At 38.2% G+C, this 20,121-nt stretch overlaps 1 protein-coding gene across 1 annotated transcript in view; it reads right to left on the bottom strand.

The window, feature by feature from the left end:
* CORIN (corin, serine peptidase) overlaps nt 1-20,121 on the bottom strand; it is a 249,374-nt gene that overhangs the window by 202,548 nt on the left and 26,705 nt on the right. Inside the window, exon 3 of the mRNA XM_029234750.1 lies at nt 8,524-8,724. Within this exon, the coding sequence (XP_029090583.1) occupies nt 8,524-8,724 (201 nt within the window). The remainder of the gene's footprint in view (nt 1-8,523; nt 8,725-20,121) is intronic.

Here is a 20,121-nt window from a genome sequence, read left to right as displayed (position 1 = left end):
TATATACATATATATAAGTATATATGTATATACATATACATACAATGGAATATTACTCAGACATGAAAAAAATGAAATAATGTCATTTGCAGCAACATGGATGGACCTAGAGATTATCATACTAAGTGAAGTAAGTCAGAGAAAGACAACAGTATATGATATCACTTATATCTGGAATCTAAAAAAAAGTACAAATGAACTTAATTACAAAACAGACTCACAGACATAGAAAAGAAGCTTATGGTTACCAAAGGAGAAGAGGTGGGGGGGATAAATTGGGAGTATAGGATTAACAGATTCACACTACCATATATAAAATAGATAAACAACAAGAATTTACTGTATAGCACAAGGAACTATATTCAATATCTTATAATAAATTATAGTGGAAAAGAATTAAAAATAATATATATATGCATATATATATGTATATATAACTAAATCACTTTGCTGTATATCTGACACTAACACAATATTGTAAATCAACTATACTTCAATTAAAAGAAAATTGCTGGACTTCCCTGGTGGCGCAGTGGTTGAGAGTCCGCCTGCCGATGCAGGGGACACGGGTTCGTGCCCCGGTCCGGGAAGATCCCACATGCCGCAGAGCGGCTGGGCCCGTGAGCCATGGCCGCTGAGCCTGCGTGTCCGGAGCCTGTGCTCCGCAACGGGAGACACCACAACAGTGAGAGGCCCGCGTACAGCATAAAAAAAAAAAAAAAGAAAATTGCTGTCTATGAAGAAATTGGATTGGATGGGAGAAAAATAGCATCTCTATTTCCATTAACCTCCAGTTGAAATTTAGCATACTTAAATGCTTATCAATGTAGGCAACAATCAGAAAAACTATTTAGAAATCATAGCTATTTTCATATCAACAGAGTTATTACAGACATTTCAAAATATTATGTATGCTCATCCATATTATAAAATTACAGGTATTGACATAGGCTGATATCATTATTTAATATGTTAATAAATAAATACATGTATTACTATATCATGAATTTATATTTCCAATATTTTGATAACTAGATTTTAATAAAATTGCCTTTCTTTTTGATTCTGTGCAATGTGTTTTAAGCACCAAAACGTTATTCTGAGAAGGCACCTATAAGCTTTACCAGTTTGTCAAAGCAGTACTTGGCACAAAAAAGCTAAGAAGCTCTGCTATAGAGCATCACTGTTTTTCCTGAGGATGTGACAAAAACAGCTAGAACTCAGGTACCCTAAAGCAGTATTTCACAAGTTGAAGAATCAATCGTACAGGCTTTTTCACAGGGAGAAAGTATGCAGGTATACATAAAATTAAACATAAACCCCTTTATACCTATAGGTCTAACATACAATGAAATCAATATGTATAAATTAAACATAAATGAAACTACAAAACTAATAAGATTTAAATTAATTACATTAATGAATTAATATTAACAGTGTTCTGCTAAGACACCATGAATATGGTGCTGACTCCTGAAGCACAAGTTCTCCTGTATTTGGGAAGCTTATGCTACCATGTATCCCCGCTGAGTAAGTCTGTTTTTCTCTATTTTAACTGCCACAAAGGCGTCCTTTGTACAACATGCCAGTACATACTTTAGTTCTGCAATTGAGAAGACTACCAAATCTGCCTCTGTTCCTTTCTCGATGGCTAGCAAATGTCTAAGAAATACAGCTTGGCAGCAACTTTATCAAAAATAGAAACACAAATACAGTCACCAAAATTTTATCTCAGTACTTGCTATAAGATGGTTATCCAGGTTATCAAGAGTAGGTGTGTATTATTTTTTATTACCATTGAAATGAAAGCATACATTTAAGAAGTTCTTATAAAGAATTCTTGGGTCCCCCAGAAAAAAGCTGAGGTCCCTCAGCCCCCAGATGAAGAAATACTGTCCAAAAAACAACAGAGGAATGATGTCATTCACACATATAAGCACAGATTCCCCCTCCAAACCACTCAATAATCTGTAGTCAGTAATGTAGAGAGGCGGGCACATGAACCTGAGAACAGCATAACTGACTTACGAAGAATATAATTAAGACATCCAGGATTCCACTCTGGACAGGATTAGAAAATGTCAGGGAAAAAGGAGAAGGGACTTTATCTGATTTCAGATGTCTAATGAGAGCCCCTCTCCCCATATTCCATCCTTGGATAGTTTCCTGATGAATAGTAACCCAAGTAAAACTTCAGGACTTGCTCTGATCCTCTTAGCTTCGTATTCTCGCAGAACTCACTTACAAGCTAATAGAAATACTGTGTTAAAAGCAGAAAACTAGGAAGAAAGAATAATCTTAAGGTTTCTGATTGGTATACAAGCTTTCTACATGCAGCAAGTTCGGAGTATGTGTTCAGGGCATTTTGGTACAGAGTTATCAGTGCTAATAAATCACTGCTATTTAGACAGTTTCACTGTCAATCCAAGTCATTTTATCTTCAGGGACTGTATAGTTCATTGAGGAAAAAAAAATAAATACAAGGTGAAGAATTGTTAGAAGAGTGGTTGAAATAAATTATGGTATAATGAGAGTACGGAATGCTATTTAATCACTGTAATAATGAATTAGAGCTAAATCATTGTCTTAGAGATATTTACATGAAGTATTCTTGAGTGAGAAAAACATTATGTAGAAAACTGTACATAATAAATGTGATCTCATTTTTTGAAAAACAAAAACGACAAAAACACCTCTATGTGTATGTCATTCTGTATACAAGTTTGTGTATATATGTTTATATATGATTTATGAGCATGGAGAAAACTGTAAAATCATACACACCAGATTGTTAAGATGGGTTAACTGTGGGCAGAAATAAGGTAATATGATGCAAAAGGAAGAAGAATTGAAGTGATTTATGCAAAAAAAGGAGATAAAGTCTTCCGTTTTAAAATAATATATATAATATGGTCATATTTATTCATTACAGAAAGAAGAAAAACCAATTCCCAATGTTGGAGGAAATGAAAAAGAAGCAGTAGAGTAGACAAGGAAGGTAAAACTGATTGAGGGGTAGGAAATACTTCCAGAATGGCACGGTAAGACCCTCCAAAAATCTGTTCCTCCATAGAAACAGTAAAAACACTGGGAAAAAAATATCAAAATCAGATTTTTCAGAACTTTGGAATTTAACCAAAGGCTTGCAGCAGAGGAACATTTGTTCAAGAAAAATGGCTGAATCACAGTGAGAACTATGAGCTTTGTAGCGTTTTTTGTTTTCATTTCTGGGTTTTTTTTGGCTGTGTTGGGTCTTCGTTGCTGTGTGCGTGCTTTCTCTAGTTGTGGTGAGCGGGGACTACTTTTCGTTGCAGTGCACAAGCTTCTCATTGCTGTGGCTTCTCTTGTTGCGGAGCACAGGCTCTAGGCTCGCGGGCTCAGCAGCTGTGGCTCGTGGGCTCTAGAGCGAAGGCTCAGTAGTTGTGGTGCACGGGGCTTAGCTGCTCCACAGCATGTGGGATCTTCCTGGACCAGGGATAGAACCCGTGTCCCCTGCATTGGCAGGCAGATTCTTAACCACTGCGCCACCACCAGGGAAGTCCCACTTTGTAACATTTTTAACTTGCCATATTCCCATCACCCTCTCCTCAGTTCTACAGGAGCCTTGAAAACCAATGAGCTTGCAACCATGGTATCTATAAAAACCAGCAACCTAGGGGGAAGAATGGGTCTGAAGCTCCCCAAAAAGCCACCCGCAGAGAATTATCACCATTCAACTTGTCTAGAAGCTCCCTGGAAAGGATCCATTCTCAGTACTTGTCTTTACTTGATCTGACTCAGAGCTTTCTCTTTGCAAAAAGTTCTATCCCCAGGGTACGTGTGGAAAACAATCTGTGGCAATTGTTTAACATCACAGCTACCTGAGGCAAGGATACCTGTTGTAAATAAGAGGCTGACCAAAACACTTAAAAGGAAGAACTAGGGAATGAGATGTCTGAAGAGGCCTTTGAAAAGCTCTAACATATTCCCTGGGATACCAGAAGGCCAGGGCTGTGCCTATATCCAAGAAAAATATGAAAAGCCAGTCACAAAAGCCACACATTTATTGTATGATGCCCTTTATATGAAATGTTCAGAATAGGCAAATCTATAGAGACTGAAAGTAGATTAGTTTTGGACACAGGCTGAGGGAGAGGGGAAATGAGGAAAAATGGATACAGCATTTCTTTTTGCAGTGATGAAAATGTTCTAAAATTAGAGAGTGGTGATAGTTGACAACTCTGTGAATACATTTTAAAAATACTGAATTATATGTATTAGAGGTCAAATTTAATGGTACGTGGATTATACCTCAAAAAGCTTTCTGTAAGTGAATGAGAGGTATGATGTGTTTTCATCTGATATAGAAGATTTAGGAGCTGGTCATCAAAGAGCACAATGAGAGAACAAAACACTTTACGCTTTCAGCACATTAGCCCACTCTCATGTCACTTTAATTCCTGATTAGAGTTTCTAGGCTATTTTATTTTGTGCCATATTATTTTTAACCCAAAAGCTCTTGGTTGGTCAAAGAGTTTTTCCCTCTCCTTAAAATTCAATTTATGCTTAAATATTTATAAAATATATAAGAAGAAAAGATGAAAATAAAAATCTAAACACAGAATGCAACCTAGGAAAATCCCTTGCTGAGATACAGCATGAAAGCTAACTATGGGCCTTCTTCCTTTCCATATTACAACTGGTTTTCAAAATGTAACTAATGAAATTCCAGATGTAACGGATGTCACATAAAGCCTATTTCACATTTACAAAGCTCTGCCACACAGTGTAACCTAGGAGGCATCTGGCTAAAACTTTACAAACTGCAGTATTCTTTGCTTTGGCATGATATTAAGGACCCCCAAAAGGAAGTGTCTTAAGGAAAGGCTATTTCCTGGTACTTTTTGCCAGGAGTTCTCCCCTTCGTTTTCTACCCAGGATATTGAGAAGGACAGAATGTCTCGCCACTGTATTTTTGGACTAGAGTGGACTCAAAAAGCTTTTACATATGCCAGAAATTTAGAATGACACTTTAATTAGAGAATAATATTTTTTTTAAAAAGGAATAAAAGTAAATTCTCTGCTAGGTGTTAGTAGAGAAATAAGCATTAAATTATACTTTTAAGTAAAATTGGTTAAATAAACACCAAGTGAGAAGTGTGATTTGGCATCACCAATAAAAAGAGGTCAGATATTAAATTTTTGAAATGACTGTAGTTCATTTATTTATTCATTCAACAAATATTTTGTTGAGCACTGGCTATAAAGCAGTAAACAAAATACATTACTCTCCTGGAGCTTAAAATTTGCTCAGAAATGCTCCTGCTACTGAAAAGAAAGCAATGAAATTAAATAAGGAAGCATGAAATACTTGAAAGAACGCTGGTCTAGGAGTCCCAAGACCTGAATCCCAATTCCATGGCTACCAATTAGTAAATAAGTGACACCGGATACATCAACTTAATTTCGCTAAGCCTCAATTTCATACCTTGAAAAATGGTCTGTATACCTGTCCTGCATACCTTGTCAGCTAATTATAAGGGCCACAGAGAGATAAACAACAAGGTCTTACTGTGTAGCACAGGGAACTATATTCAATATCCTGTGATAAACCATAATGGAAAAGAATATGAAAAAGAATATATATATATATATATATGTATAACTGAATCACTTTGCCGTACAGAAGAAATTAACACTGCACTGTAAATCAACTATACTTCAATAAAATTAAAAAAATAATAATAAGGACCACAAAGAAAATATTCAAACTTGCCCTGAAAACTATCGAAAGCTCTATACTCACAGACTAGCAGTATTACTGAAGTGTATGAAAAACTATCAAATCCCTAACAATAAATAATTTTAGTTATTATAGACAGTCTATCGAGGGTCTATGTGGTGAGACAGTAAAGCCCAAGGCTAACTGTCAAGTACATTAACAAGACAGAATGACACATTTTCAAAGGTTTTGACCTTTCTACATTTACTCATTCTAATTTCACCTGGGTTTCCTTTACATGTCAAATTACGTTCATATTCTCAAGCAATGTTCCACCCATAGGAAGAGAAAATGAGTCAAACAGACCCCCATCAAACTTCCAAACTGAGCAGCAAGGACCATATGTTTCTTTACTCTTCAGGGTATGTGTTTATCACCTCTATTTGAATCTTAACAAATGACAGAACTTTCAAAACAGAGACAAATCCACCTTGTAAAAGAAAATAACAATTGCTGTAATTGCAACCACATTAACTGGACTGAGTTTTTGCTTAAATTACTTCTGCCCTTTTGTTGAAAAACACTGCCCTAAGAATAATGAAGTGCTTGTTATAAAGCAGAAACTAACACACCATTGTAAAGCAATTATACTCCAATAAAGATGTAAAAAAAAAAAAAAAAGAATGAAGTGCTGAAGACATGACTGAAATATTAAAAAATCAAACTCTTGAGGAAAACAAATTTTACTTAGCATAATTTGGGTTTGTAGTATTACCGTCAGGTAATGAATATGAATCCGTATAAATCGCTGGTGAACTCTTAAGCATAAGAAACAGTTAATATCTATCAGTGCTCCATGAAACAATGGAAGCCAAACATTCTGACTCTTTGGGGCTAGAGAGAGAGAATAATCCTGCGTTTCTTCAGATACTGGCAAACATACTATGATAGCTTAAGAGTCAGCTTAGTCCTTCCCTTCCTGGCTCAGAATGAAAATAAATATTCTGTCCTAGACCTAAGATGTGACTTCCCTTTGGAGGTTTTCAGGAAGGAGGGAGCAACAAACAAGAAAGTGATCAGGGATGAATGGGTTTTGGGTAATTTTCAATCACATAACCTTGTTTTAGGAAGTAGAAAGTAAGACTCAAGACAACTGCAGAGAAAGCTCTTAACAGTGACTGTGCTGTGATTATGATTTATCAGTACTGACTAGGTAACTTTCCACACTAATCCACTCCCACTAGCATTCTGGAAGGTTAGTAACTTTACTAAAAAAATTGGAGGGGTATTGAGGGATAGAGTCACATTCCGGAGCATATCATCTGTTGCCATCTAACTGGACCCATCTCCACACTTTCTGTCTTCTCTCTCTCTCTGCAAGCAGTTTTTCTGGAACAAATACCTCCATTTGTCCTCAAATAGAAGTTTTGGCCATGCCATTTTCCTCAAGGTGTGATTATCTGTCAGTCACCAACAAGTAAAATAAATTGCATAGCCAATAAAACCAGGAAATGAGAGAGAACACACAGACACCTCGAAAGCAGATGAAGGGATAGCTCCTGTCAAATCCCTTGGCATTTGATTATAGAACTGCGTGCCTGGTCTTCTCACTTCTCACTGTAAGCATCTCACTGCAAACATTTTCACCACATAACTAATTGACTGTAAGGCAATTCTGCAATGAAAGGTAAGCTACCTGGTGACAGTTTGGTTTCAACGGGTTGAAATGTGTTATCATTTCTTCCACTTAGAGACGTTATTGATGGCTTTATTGAGCTGACAGAAGACGATTTGCTTTGTGTTGGTTTCTTATCTTGAAACACTGCACTGGAGGAGAAAGAGGCTGAGGGCCTCAGAGGCGCAGAGTTGAACCTACATTTCCCATAGAACTTTGGAAAGTCTATCAATGGACGTGTGACAGTATGCGAGGAACAAACACCAGTGGAGAAGGCTTTCACAGTGCAACACAGAACTCAGTTACGAATATGCATCCTAGTATTTGGAAACTGATACCTCTCTTAACAAAGGAACAAATTTTAGCAAAAAAGAAAAAGCTCAATGCTGAACGAGGAGACAAATCAACAAGCCAAAAAAAAGTGTATAAAAATACTATAAACAGAAGACTTGGAAGACAAGGTACAACTCACAAAATAAAATCAGTTATTTGTGCAGTGTCACCATGAATCTACACACATTTTAAACATATTCAAAAATTTTGTATTTAGCAATGTCCTTTTAATTGTTATTCATTTCTCACATTTCATTATGTCTTTATAAATGTCCCTCTTTCATTTTTCATTTTATATCTTTCATGGTTAAATTGCCTTACAACCAATTAATTATGAGGCAGAAATGCTTACAGCAAAGATATCTAAGGCAAAGATGCTTACAGCGAAATTACCTCGAAGAACCACAGAATTAGGATACCTGCCACAAGGCACCAATAACAAAATAAGTAACTTAGTTTACTTATTAATTTAACCATCTCAAAATAAGTAACTTAAAACTTAAAAAACAGAACCACCGTAAAATCGACACTGTCATACTGGGGCAAGCAGCATCAATTTTTATGTCTCAGAAACACTGAATGGCATTGGTACCTTCTTATTTCTTACTCCAGTCCCTATCTGGATGGCTGAGCTGAGGGCATTTCATGTTTAGGAACAGGGCACTTGGCTCTGCTTGCTAGATAAGGGAGCAGAGCTCTTCCTGTGTGACCAGTAAGTGATTGTGATTAAGAGCATCAGTTGCCACACTTAAAAATCTACCTGCGGGTTCCACAGACATTAAAGGGCCCAGCTACTTAGTACCTTCAGACTTACTTGTGCTCCTGTGATTTTGGTCCCCTGGGAGAGAAGCATCCATAGTCCAGGCTGGAATGTGTTGGGTGGGATTGGCAGTAGATGTCCCGGTGCTCTCGTTATGAGCTGTACTTGGAAGAATAACATCATACACATGGACTTCACCATCAGTGACCAAAGGTTCACTCCCGTTTGATTTAAAATAGGCTTTTTTTAATGTTCCTGAAAGACCAAAAAAAGATATTTTAAAACATTACTAGAAGTATTTATTTTACTTTATTTTATTTTAATTTTACTTTTTTTAAAAAAATAATATATTTATTTATTTATTTTTGGCTGAGTTGGGTCTTCGTTTCTGTACGAGGGCTTTCTCTAATTGCGGCAAGCAGGGTCCACTCTTCATCGTGGTGCGTGGGCCTCTCACTATCGCAGCCGCTCTTGCTGCGGAGCACAGGCTCCAGACGCGCAGGCTCAGTAGTTGTGGCTCACGGGCCCAGTTGCTCCGTGGCATGTGGGATCTTCCCGGACCAGGGCTCGAACCCGTGTCCCCTGCATTGGCAGGCGTATTCTCAACCACTGTGCCACCAGGGAAGCCCCTTATTTTATTTTTATTTATTATTTTTGGCTGCACTGCATGGCTTGCAGGATCTTAGTTCCCCAACCAGGGATCAAACCCGTGCCCCCTGCAGTAAGGGTGCGGAGTCCTAACCACTGGACTGCTAGAGAATTGTCTAGAAATATTTATTTTAAAAAACGTATTAGGGAAACTCTAGAGCTGCTTTCCCAGGCAAACGCAAAGAGAAAATGATGGCCAGCAAGACCACCCACTTCTCGAGACAACCAGTAGTTTCTCTTCTGTCATAGATCACATAACCCTGTGAGGTGGCTACTGCTTCTCAAGAGCTAAAGGTTTAGAAATTGAGTCTCCCATCCAGGTTTCCTAGTGCCCAAAGAATTTAGGGCAATTCTACCTCACCTGGGACTCACCACAAATAAAATGTGGCAAATCTTACAGTGTTTCCTTCCTGCTTTCTCAGTGTCTCAATTTCACACATCATTTTAGGCTCCTCAGTACCCAGGACACAAGCTCTCCCTATCTTTCTACCTGCCACAAAGGACAACAGTGCCAGCTTACCTGCGGCCTTCTATTTCTCCACACTTGGCACTAAATTTCAGTGAACTACACACAACAGATAATAAAAATAATAGGGCTCAAATATTTCCCAACACTCGTAGAAACCACCCCCCCCCCAAAAAAGTAAAATTCCAATTCCAGCAAAACTAAAAGAAGAAACTATATTATCTTCATCTTCGACCAGAAGCTATAAATTTGATTATAAGAAATAGGCATTAAACTAAGATTATCAACTGGTCACTTCCTCAAGGTATTTATTCATGGACAAAATAAAGAGTCCAACCTAAGACTATTGGGAATCCCCTAGCTTTAGCTTTAGGCAGAAAATCTGAAAAATTTGAAAGAGATCATGTATTTTTAACTCAGTCAAAATAGACAACAGAGTGTTTCCAGAACATAGCACTCTGGTTGAGTATGCCACGAAAATAAATGAATGTGATATTGATCCATTATAGAAATACCCAAGGGAGACTTTTTTTTCCCTAAAAGCATTTACAGTGAATGCTCTACTTGGCTCTCACTTTTCCAAGCAGCCCATGGACCATTAAAAAAAAATATATATATATAAATAAAATGTTTAATATCAGTCTACAGAAAAAATTTCTCTCCATGTGCTTGACACTTGGAAAACATTAACTACAAATCAAAATTGAAAAGCAGCTGTTTTCTAGCTAACTAAGGTCAACAGGATTCTAAGTAAAACGGTGGAGTGTAAAAGCTAAATCATGACCATGTGGTGCAGGTAACACACTCCCCAAACTGTGCGATTATGAATAAATATTAAATGCAGTAGGTGAAATGAAAGACTTCATTTAATTGTTTATGATTTTCAAAATGATTTAGAATTGATCCTAGATCAAGATAAATGTGATAGATTTGTTCTCTATATAATGTCTATTTTATTCATACAGAAAAATTTACTAATTAGATATAATTTTATTTTTCACTTATTAGTTGCTCTCTTCTTTGCTAATTTTGGCATAGAGATTTTGCACATAACGTGTTATTTCCACTAACATGGCTATAATGAATGTATAAGACCCATAAAATCAATTTACTTATCACACTGACCCTATAAGTCAGCATCCAGCTCTATCAACACACTTTGAGCAAATGCCAACTCCTCAGTTATATCCCTGTGTAATTCACTTAAAGGGAGTTCCTTATCGTATGAAATATTTCAACAGTTGTTCTTAACATTTTGTTTGTAATAACTAGCCTTATTAATAATCTTTCCTTTAATTTTTTCACCTAACCATAGGGGTGAAAGTGCTAATAATATCTGTTTACTCTAAAATATTCTTTAAACACCAACTTTTTCAGGAAACACTGCCTTGAAAAACAACTTCCTTAAAAAAAAAAAAGCAGTTTCCTTGCTCTTAAACTCTCCATATCAAAGCAAGTTGGCAGAATAGAAAGATAACACATGATATACGGTAGTTGCTGCAGCTAATGTCCCTAAACTATATTTTTGAGAGAAAGACAAAGATGACAAGCCTAAAGGACCTGTCTTTAAAAGCCTAAACTGACTAGACCATTTGTTTTCAAGCATCTCTGGAAACTAACCAACACTCAACTCACAGTTGGTCCTCTATTACGCATTTTTTAAAAGCACAAAAGACAGAATTCAGTAAGACTAAATACTGTTAAGCTACATCACGATGAGCTACAAAAATGCTGAGAGATATCAGCCCAAAGTAGAGTGTTCATTCTTTCAGTGTTGCCCCATCCTTTTCCACATTCCTATTTTAACAGTGCTGTGGTTAAAAGTACAGATTCTACAGGCTGACCACCTGGGTTTAAATCCCATCACTACTTACTAGCCCTGAAACTTTGGGCAAACTCTCAACTGCCATAAAATAAGGAAAATCAAAGTACCTCCCCTTATTGGGCCGGCCATTAGGATCAAATTAGTCAATACATACATAAACACTTGGAACAGTTCCTGGCATACAGTAAGTTCTCAATAACTGTTAGTCATTACTACACAGTAATAGTAATGAAAGTAAAATTGTCTTCCTTAGGGCTACTAAGGTACTTTTATATTTTATTTTTATTTTCGGCTGCACTGGGTCTTCGTTGCTGCGCATGGGCTTTCTCTAGTTGCAGTGAGCGGGAGGCTACTCTTTGTTTCAACGCGCGGGCTTCTCATTGCGGGGGCTTCTCTTGCTGCGGAGCACGGGCTCTAGAGCGCAGGCTCAGTAGTTGTGGTACACAGGCTTATTTGTTCCGCAGCATGTGGGATCTTCCAGGACCAGGGCTCGAACCCGTATCCTCTGCATCGGCAGGCAGATTCTTAACCACTGCGCCACCAGGGAAGTCCTAAGGTACTTTTAAATAAATGCCAATTTCCTTTTACTCTAAGTGCATCCCAGCATAATAAAACGGCTAAGGTAATTTTCAAAAGTGAATCACTTAACCCACTTTTGGAGTAAAACAACTGTGACTCTTTCACGCTAAGTTATTAATAGAAGGCCACATTACATCAAGGCTGTATGGCTCAAAAGTGTTTCAGCTATAACACAGCTCTATTTAACAATGTTTAAGAAACAGTCTGCATTTCCAACAATAATAGTCAAGTATTACTGATCATTTACAATGAGTGGATTGAGCACTGTGGCAGCAAAATAATGCTCCCCCCAGAGATGTCCACATCCCGAGTCCCAGAACCTGTGAATAGGTTACTTTACATACCTTACATGGCAAAAGGGATGTTGCAGATGTAAGTTAGGGAATCTGAGATGGGGAAATTATCCTGGATTATTCAGGTGAGCCCACGGTAGTCATGGAATCCTTGTAAGCAGAAGAGGGAGGTGAGAGAGTGTGTGTCAGAGCTATGCAGTGTGAGAAAGACTCAATGGGCCATTGCTCATTTTGAAGATGGCAAGGGGCCACAAGCCAAGGAACGCAGGAAGCCTCTAGAAGCTGGAAAAGGCAGAAAACAGACTGGCCCCTAGAGCCTCCAGAAGGAATACAGTACTACCGACACCTTAATTTTAGCCCAGTGAGACCAATTTTGGACTTCTGACCTCCATAACTCTAAGGTACTATATTTGTGTTATTTTAAGCTACCAAGTTGTTACAGCAGCAATAGGAAACTAACACAGGCACCTTACTAAGTATCCTCACTATGAGCATTTATTGAGTTAGCCTTCCAACAATCCCATGAAACAGATGCTATAATTAACTCTTCTTTATGAAGTTTCAGAGGGAAGGAAACCAAAGCTTACGGAAGTTATTTAACTTTACCCAAGAACTGAGTTGGGACGTGACACATACCCATACACACACACCCACACACCCTTCTCATTTTGGACAAGGTATATACAAGTTAAAAAAAATCAACCATCATCTGGATGTTAAAAAAATTTATTTTCCTATGATATGAGTTTGAAATTAATTCCTTACCTTTATATCCCTAGCCACGTGGTAACATTTACTTTGCATTTTCTATGTGCCAGGAACTATGTATTTTACTCTCTGCTGAAAGTAAATCACAAAATTTAGTAAGAGTTTCTTGTCATCGAGATGTTTATGGATTAGTTGGCGGAGACAGGCATGTAGCCTAAAACTACAGACCATGATACAAATGCTTTGAGAATGATATGCATAGGACAATCCGGTGACAATGATTAGAGAAGAAGTTGTCATTCCATTTGAGAAAGTCAGGAAAGGTTTCTTAGGGAAGAAGATCCTCCATGTGAATCTTAAAAGATGAGTAGGGATTTTCTAGGTTTGAGCCTAGAAAATTTGTGGGCAAGAGGGAGTTGTAGTAATAGGGAACAGAGAACTTTCTAGATAGAGCAAAGGGGAAAATATGCAAAAGCTGACTAGCAGGTAATTAAACATGGCTGGCACACAGGGGACTGGCAAGAGAAAAGGTTTGAAAGGAAGTAGAAACCAGACTGGGAAGGATATTCCTGTCATAGGTTTGGAATTGATCTTGTTGTGATAGAGAAATTTTGCAGAGTCTTAAATGGGGTAGAATGTTATAATGATCACTCTGGCAACAGGGTGATGCTTGAAAGGGGCTAAGTCTAGCAGTTAGAAGGCTATTGCAAGAGTCCAAGTGAGAAAAGAAGGACTGAGTCAAGGCAAAAGCAGTGAGAACAAAGGGAACATTTGGGAGAGAGCTTTCAGAGGCAAAATTGTAAGAACATGATGGAAAGAGTCAGAGGTCCCTTCAAGGTTTCCGGTTTGAATTACTGGGTAAATGAAGATATTTACCAAGATGGGGTGGTTGCGTTAGTGTTATTCATCAAATATTTTCAATTCTCTCCCATTCTACTAGGGCACATGCTGGGGTTACATTCTTTTGCCTCATTCTGTCTCTTGATATCTTTGATGTTGGTCAAAGGATACAAACTTCCAATTATAAGATGAGTAAGTTCTGGGGATCTAATGTACGGCATTGTGATTATAATTAGTGATGCTGCATTATATACTTTTTTAAAAGTATAAAAAAAGTATAGAAGTTACTCCAGGGCTCTCTTTCTTTCTTTCTGGCACAATAACCACAAAGGTTCAAGATGATGGCTGGTCCATCAATTTAGTCCTTTAATGACCTGAATAAGCATAGCCCCCCCTGCCATCTTGCAGAGCACATGTTGCAAATGAGAAACTGACCTTCATTGTTGTTAAGCCACTAATATATTAGAATTATTTGTGTTACACAGCATAGCATAGCCTGCCCTGACTGATACAATAGATAATAGAGAATGAAAAATAAAAGTTGTAGAAGCTTCCTTTTGTTACTGTAATTATTATAAATACATTGAGTAAAAAATGCTATGAAACATTCAAGGGGAAAAAAGTCTAAATCCGGGGCAATCTAAACACTTCCTCCAGAAGGCCTTGCCAGACTTCCCCACAAATGTGCATCTTCTCTGTGTTCCCAGAGCACACTCTGCATATACCACATACACACTCAAGTGAAATTGTCTGTTTTCTTGTCTGCCTCCTCGAAGGTCGGAAGGTATATTATGCATGCCTGCATCTCAAGCACCCAGCAGAATGCTTGGCACCAGTGAAGGTCTCAATTACTTGTTGAATGCATGAATGATGAAGGAAGTCATGGGAGAAGGTGATATTGTCTAGAGACCTATGGGTGCAAAGTGAGAAGAGAGCTTAGGACAGATGCCCCCAAATTTACTGGATAGGTAGAGAAAGATGAGCTTATGGAGACAGAGAAAGAGCCGCCAGAAATAGAAGGAAAATTAGAAATGATAATATCCAGGCAAAGCAGAAGAGCATTTCGAGAAGAAGGGACTACACTTTGAGTGCAAGGCTTTAGACTGCCCTTTCCAAAACTTTAGACATAATGCATAACCTCAGGCCTAAGGAATTAACGAAAAAATATTTTCAGGTTTGAGAACTCTATGTTTTTGCATCTGCTCAGAAGACCAGCATTATTAAAGGAATTTGGAGAATTAAATAAGGAACGTGGAGTCAGGTCATAAAAGGGCATGGAAAATCTTAAGGTTTTGGTGAAAAGAAATCAGGATCTGGGAAGTTTTCCATTTTAAAATGATATTCAAAACATAACACTATAAGTTAGGAAGTTAAGATTCTTATCATTCCAAATTCTTGTAAAAGCCACAAGCTGCTAAGAAATTCGGTAAGAGAAAAACTATATTTAAGTTCAATGATCTCCAGCTCATCTAGCATTTTTGAAGAGGAAAGTCACTTTTATAGAGGAATATTTCTCTTGAGTTCAAGAAAAACAAACTATTTTACCATATTTCCTATACTCCCCACCACTCTAATTTCTTTCTTCTTCAATGCGTGACAAAAATAAAAAATTAATAGGTCCCACATAGACTTTACATAGAATTAAGAAAACTAGGAATAGTAACCTTAGGCCATTCTTAAGCTTAAGGCTAAAACAAAATTTATTTTAGATGTGGATGAGTGGACGAGACTTTGAAACCAAGTCTTCAACAGCTGGGGAAAAAAAAGTTAAGAACATTCTAATGAGATGTGGGGGGACCACACCTTTGATGAAATCAAATTGAGATGAATAATAGTTTGCAAAAATCAGTGCAGACGTCTGGAGCCTGTGCTCCGCAACAAGAGAGGCCGCGAGAGTGAGAGGCCCGCGCACCACGATGAAGAGTGGCCCCCGCTCACCGCAACTAGAGAAAGCCCTCGCACAGAAACGAAGACCCAACACAGCCAGAAATAAATAAATAAATAAATTTAAATCATATGGGCTTCTAAGAAGACTTCTGCTTAAAAAAAAAAAAAAAAAAAATCAGTGCAGACCATACTCCAAAGCACATTTATAAGATGCTTGAAATAACTTTCTATTTTTTCCCCTGACACATTCTCTACCCACTTCAACCCTTTCTCTAGACAGGTGTCAAAAAACCCTTTTAACATCCCCAACCAGATCAATCACACCACTCCCCCACTCCAAAATCCTCATGGTGAAGGTCATGGTTAAAGCGCCACCCCCTCAGGGAAGGCTTCCCAGACCACGTTCAGGCCCCGTCAGCCCTTGTCTCAAAGAAACTCTCTTCCTGCATAGGAGTTACCTCTGTGGTAACTAATCAACTGTGTGGTCATTTTTAGGTGTCCCTCCTTCACTGAACTAGGAAGCCCATGAGGATATGCTGATTCAGGGCTGTGCCCAAGTCCCATAGGTTACTGCCTCAAATTTCACAGGCATTCAATAAAGGAATAAACAGTATCAAATTATATCTACTATTTTATGTCTGTTCAATGTTGCTCAACATGTCAACATAATTTTACTTTAAGTGTTGCATATATAATGTTTCTATATTATTTATAAATAATTTAAGGCAGATATCACTATCAGTCCAAGCTCTGATCAAGTATTCCATGGTACTAGCTGACTCTTGCAGTCCTGTGATGGAAGCACAACATGTGATGGAAGAACTAAACTGCTAGTTTAGCTCTTATAAGAGAGGAATGAGTCTCTGAAAGTGGCTCTCAGGCCTGAGCCTAACAGTCAAGTGAAACTTGGCATCACACTGCAAATCCAACAGTCGGTCAACTTTACTTCTTCCTAGCTACTTTACTAGCAATCAAACTATACTATGGCAATGGCTTGGTTGTAGGGTTATGGGGTTATAAATTATGGGATTACTATGATGATGGGTCATAGTTCACAGATTTTAGTTCTTACAGATAGAGTTAAAATGAGATAAGGACATTTTTGGTTAATTTTTGAGTGTAAGAGAACTATTTATTAACAAGTTATCTAATATTAGTAATGATATTCATAAGCAAAAACCAATTTTTTACTCTCATAATGAATGCTGTCACCTATAAAAACACTTTCACAATATGATACCATTATATGCAGAATCTAAAAAAAATGATACAAAAGAACTTATTTACAAAGCAGAAACAGACTCACAGACTTAGAGAACAAACTTACGGTTACCGGGGGGGAAGGGACAGATTGGGAGTTTGGGATTGACATGTACACACTGCTATATTTAAAATGGATAACCAACAGGACTTCCCTGGTGGTCCAGTGGATAAGACTTCGCATTTCCACTGCAGGGAGTGAGGGTTTGACCCCTGGTCGGGAAACTAAGATCCCACGTGCCACGCGGCATAGCCAAAAAAAAAAAAAAAAGATAACCAACAAGGACCTATGTATAGCACAGGGAATTCTGCTCAATACTCATATTAACTTAAATGGAAAAAGAATTTGAAAAAGAATAGAATGTATATGTATAACTGAATTACTTTGCTATACACCTGAAACTAACATGTTATTAGTCAACTATACTCCAATAGAAAATAAAACAATTTTTTAAACTAAAATAAATAAATAAAAACACTTTCACAGATATTATTTCATTTTACTTCCATAACAATTCTCTGAAATGAATAAGCATTATATTCCCCACCTTACAGAGAAGGTAAAGCATGTGACCAAAAGTCACCCATCTAGTAAATGGAAGAGTAAGATGCTAAACCCAGACCTCCTAGCGTTGAGTTATAAATTCTTTCTTCTAGGTCACATGGCCCTTCAGTATTAGACTATAACTGAAAAATAAAAACCCAAGTATAATATTGTACCTTTCTTACTCTTCATTTTTCTCTTCAATTTCCTTCAAATACCTGAATCTTCATTTTAGAGTCCAAACTAAACTAAACGAAACCTTTGTAGCTCCAGCTTCAGTTTAAGGGGTTGAGGAGAGAAACGATTTGCTATTGCTCTTTTCTACAGCCTGCTGCTGAAATAATTATTCAGAAAGTCCAACTCTCTTATCTTCAGAAATTTCTGCCATCTTGACTTTACGCATGCCAGAAGCCCAAAGAGACAAAATTAGAAACGCGTAGTGCATCTGTGTTTATTAGCATAAGGTTTTATTATCTCTTCCTAATCAATAAACTTCTCACTATTATCTCTTTGCCTTTTGAAGCTAGAGCTCCTGTTATTTGGCATTCCAGCATCCCTTAGCAACCCTTACAGACCCAGAAATAACTACAAAACTTTGAAAGAGCACGGATTTTAAGCGCAAACCAAACAGAACATTCTTAAAAGCAAGCAGAATCTAACGAGGTTTTTTAAACAAAGGTATAAAATGATTGTATCGCTCATTACAACAACAAACATCTCAGTTATAAAACAGGAAATGTTTATTTGGGCAGATATTACTTAATATATCTATATCAAATCATCTGGTGCAGAGCCTATGAAAAGAATGCTTTTGAAGACCGTCTGGAAAACACCCACTTTCTAAAGGTTACCTACATATAAGCCAAAATAGCACTAAGAAATGGTTACAAATTGGTTCACTTCCTAATCTCATATAAGTGATACAAGAAAAATCTACCCCTAGGTATAAGCCCAAGATAAATGAAAACATATGTCCGCACAAAAACTTGAACATGAAGGTTCAGAGCAACATTATTCGTAATAGCCGAAAGATGGAAACAACTAAAATGTCCATCAATTGATAAATGCATTTTTTAACGTGGTAAATCCATACAATGGAGTATTATTTTGCCATAAGGAATGAAGTACTGATAGATACTAAAATATGGATGAACCTTGAAAATATTATGTGGAGTGAAAGAAGCCAGTCACAAAAACCACATATGGTCATATGAAATGTCCAGAATAGGGGAATCTATAGAGACACAAAGTACATTAGCGGTTGCTTAGGGCTGGAGCACAGGGGAGACAGAAAGATGGGAGGGTGACAGATAGCTAAAAGGGAATAGAGTTTCTTCTTGAGGTAATGAAAATGTTCCAAAATTGACTGTGGTGATGGTTGAACTTACCTGTGAATATATTAAAAATTATTGAATTACACATTTTAAATAGGTGAATTGTATGGTATGTAAATTAAATGTCAATAAAGTGATAAAAATGTTTAAATTTAATATATAAACAAACAAATAAACCCAATTAAAACACTGTTTTAATAGCACCCTGCCTCTTCTCAGAGGCCTCTAAGCTCTGAAGCACTTAAAAATGGGTTTTAAACTTATATTAGCATTCCACCCTGAGATTGAAAGGAAATATTCTTCACAGTGTGTGAGCCATTCCACACAGTGTTCCAAGAATGAGACTGTTAAAAATGACAGGGGGACTTCCCTGGTGGCGCAGTGGTTGAGAGTCTGCCTGCCGATGCAGGGGACACGGGTTCGTGCCCCCGGGGAAGATCTCACATGCCGTGGAGCGGCTGGACCCGTGAGCCATGGCCGCTGAGCCTGCGCGTCCGGAGCCTGTGCCCCGCAACGGCAGAGGCCAAAACAGGGAGAGGCCCGCGTACCGAAAAAAAAAAAAAAAAAAAAAATGACAGGAGTATGACTGAGGGAGCGTCTACCAGACAGACCCTCCCAGACATAACAACTATAAACTCTGGACAAAACACAAAAAAGCAACGACCCGACGGTACTGGAAAGGAAACAAAAGCAGGCCAAGTCTGGAGGGGAGGGGAGTCCTGGAAGAACAGAGAGGCAGAGGCGAGTTTCAGGGTTTTGTCCTGCCTTTAGCCCGAGAGCAGGCCAGAGCTGGCACCACGTGGAGCAGGACGATTAAAACCCCAATAGAAAACCTGCAGACTTCCTGGGCCGAGGCATTTTCTGTCCTCTTCTTACTTGTCATCCTGTGACCTCTGACCATCTCTCTGCCTTTAGCTTCTGTGGAACCCAGCATTTCCCGGTTCCTTTCCTTCTTCTCCAACAACACTTCCGGTATCTCTTGATGCTTTCTCTTTCCTTGTCTCCCCTAAACACCGGCATCCTCCAGGGATATGCCCCAAGATTTTTGGGCCTCTCACTGTTGTGGCCTCTCCCGTTGCGGAGCACAGGCTCCAGACACGCAGGCTCAGCGGCCATGGCTCACGGGCCCAGCCGCTCCGCGGCATGTGGGATCTTCCCAGACGGGGGCACGAACCCGTGTCCCCTGCATCAGCAGGCGTACTCTCAACCACTGTGCCACCAGGGAAACCCATATGCCTCCAGCTTTTTTTTTTTTTTTTTTTTTTTTT

Source organism: Monodon monoceros, unplaced genomic scaffold, assembly GCF_005190385.1.
Source record: "Monodon monoceros isolate NGI ecotype Baffin Bay Population unplaced genomic scaffold, NGI_Narwhal_1 Super_Scaffold_20, whole genome shotgun sequence".
NCBI lineage: Eukaryota > Metazoa > Chordata > Mammalia > Artiodactyla > Monodontidae > Monodon > Monodon monoceros.
Note: the sequence above shows the minus strand (reverse complement) of the source record. Positions and strands in the feature narration are given on the sequence as shown.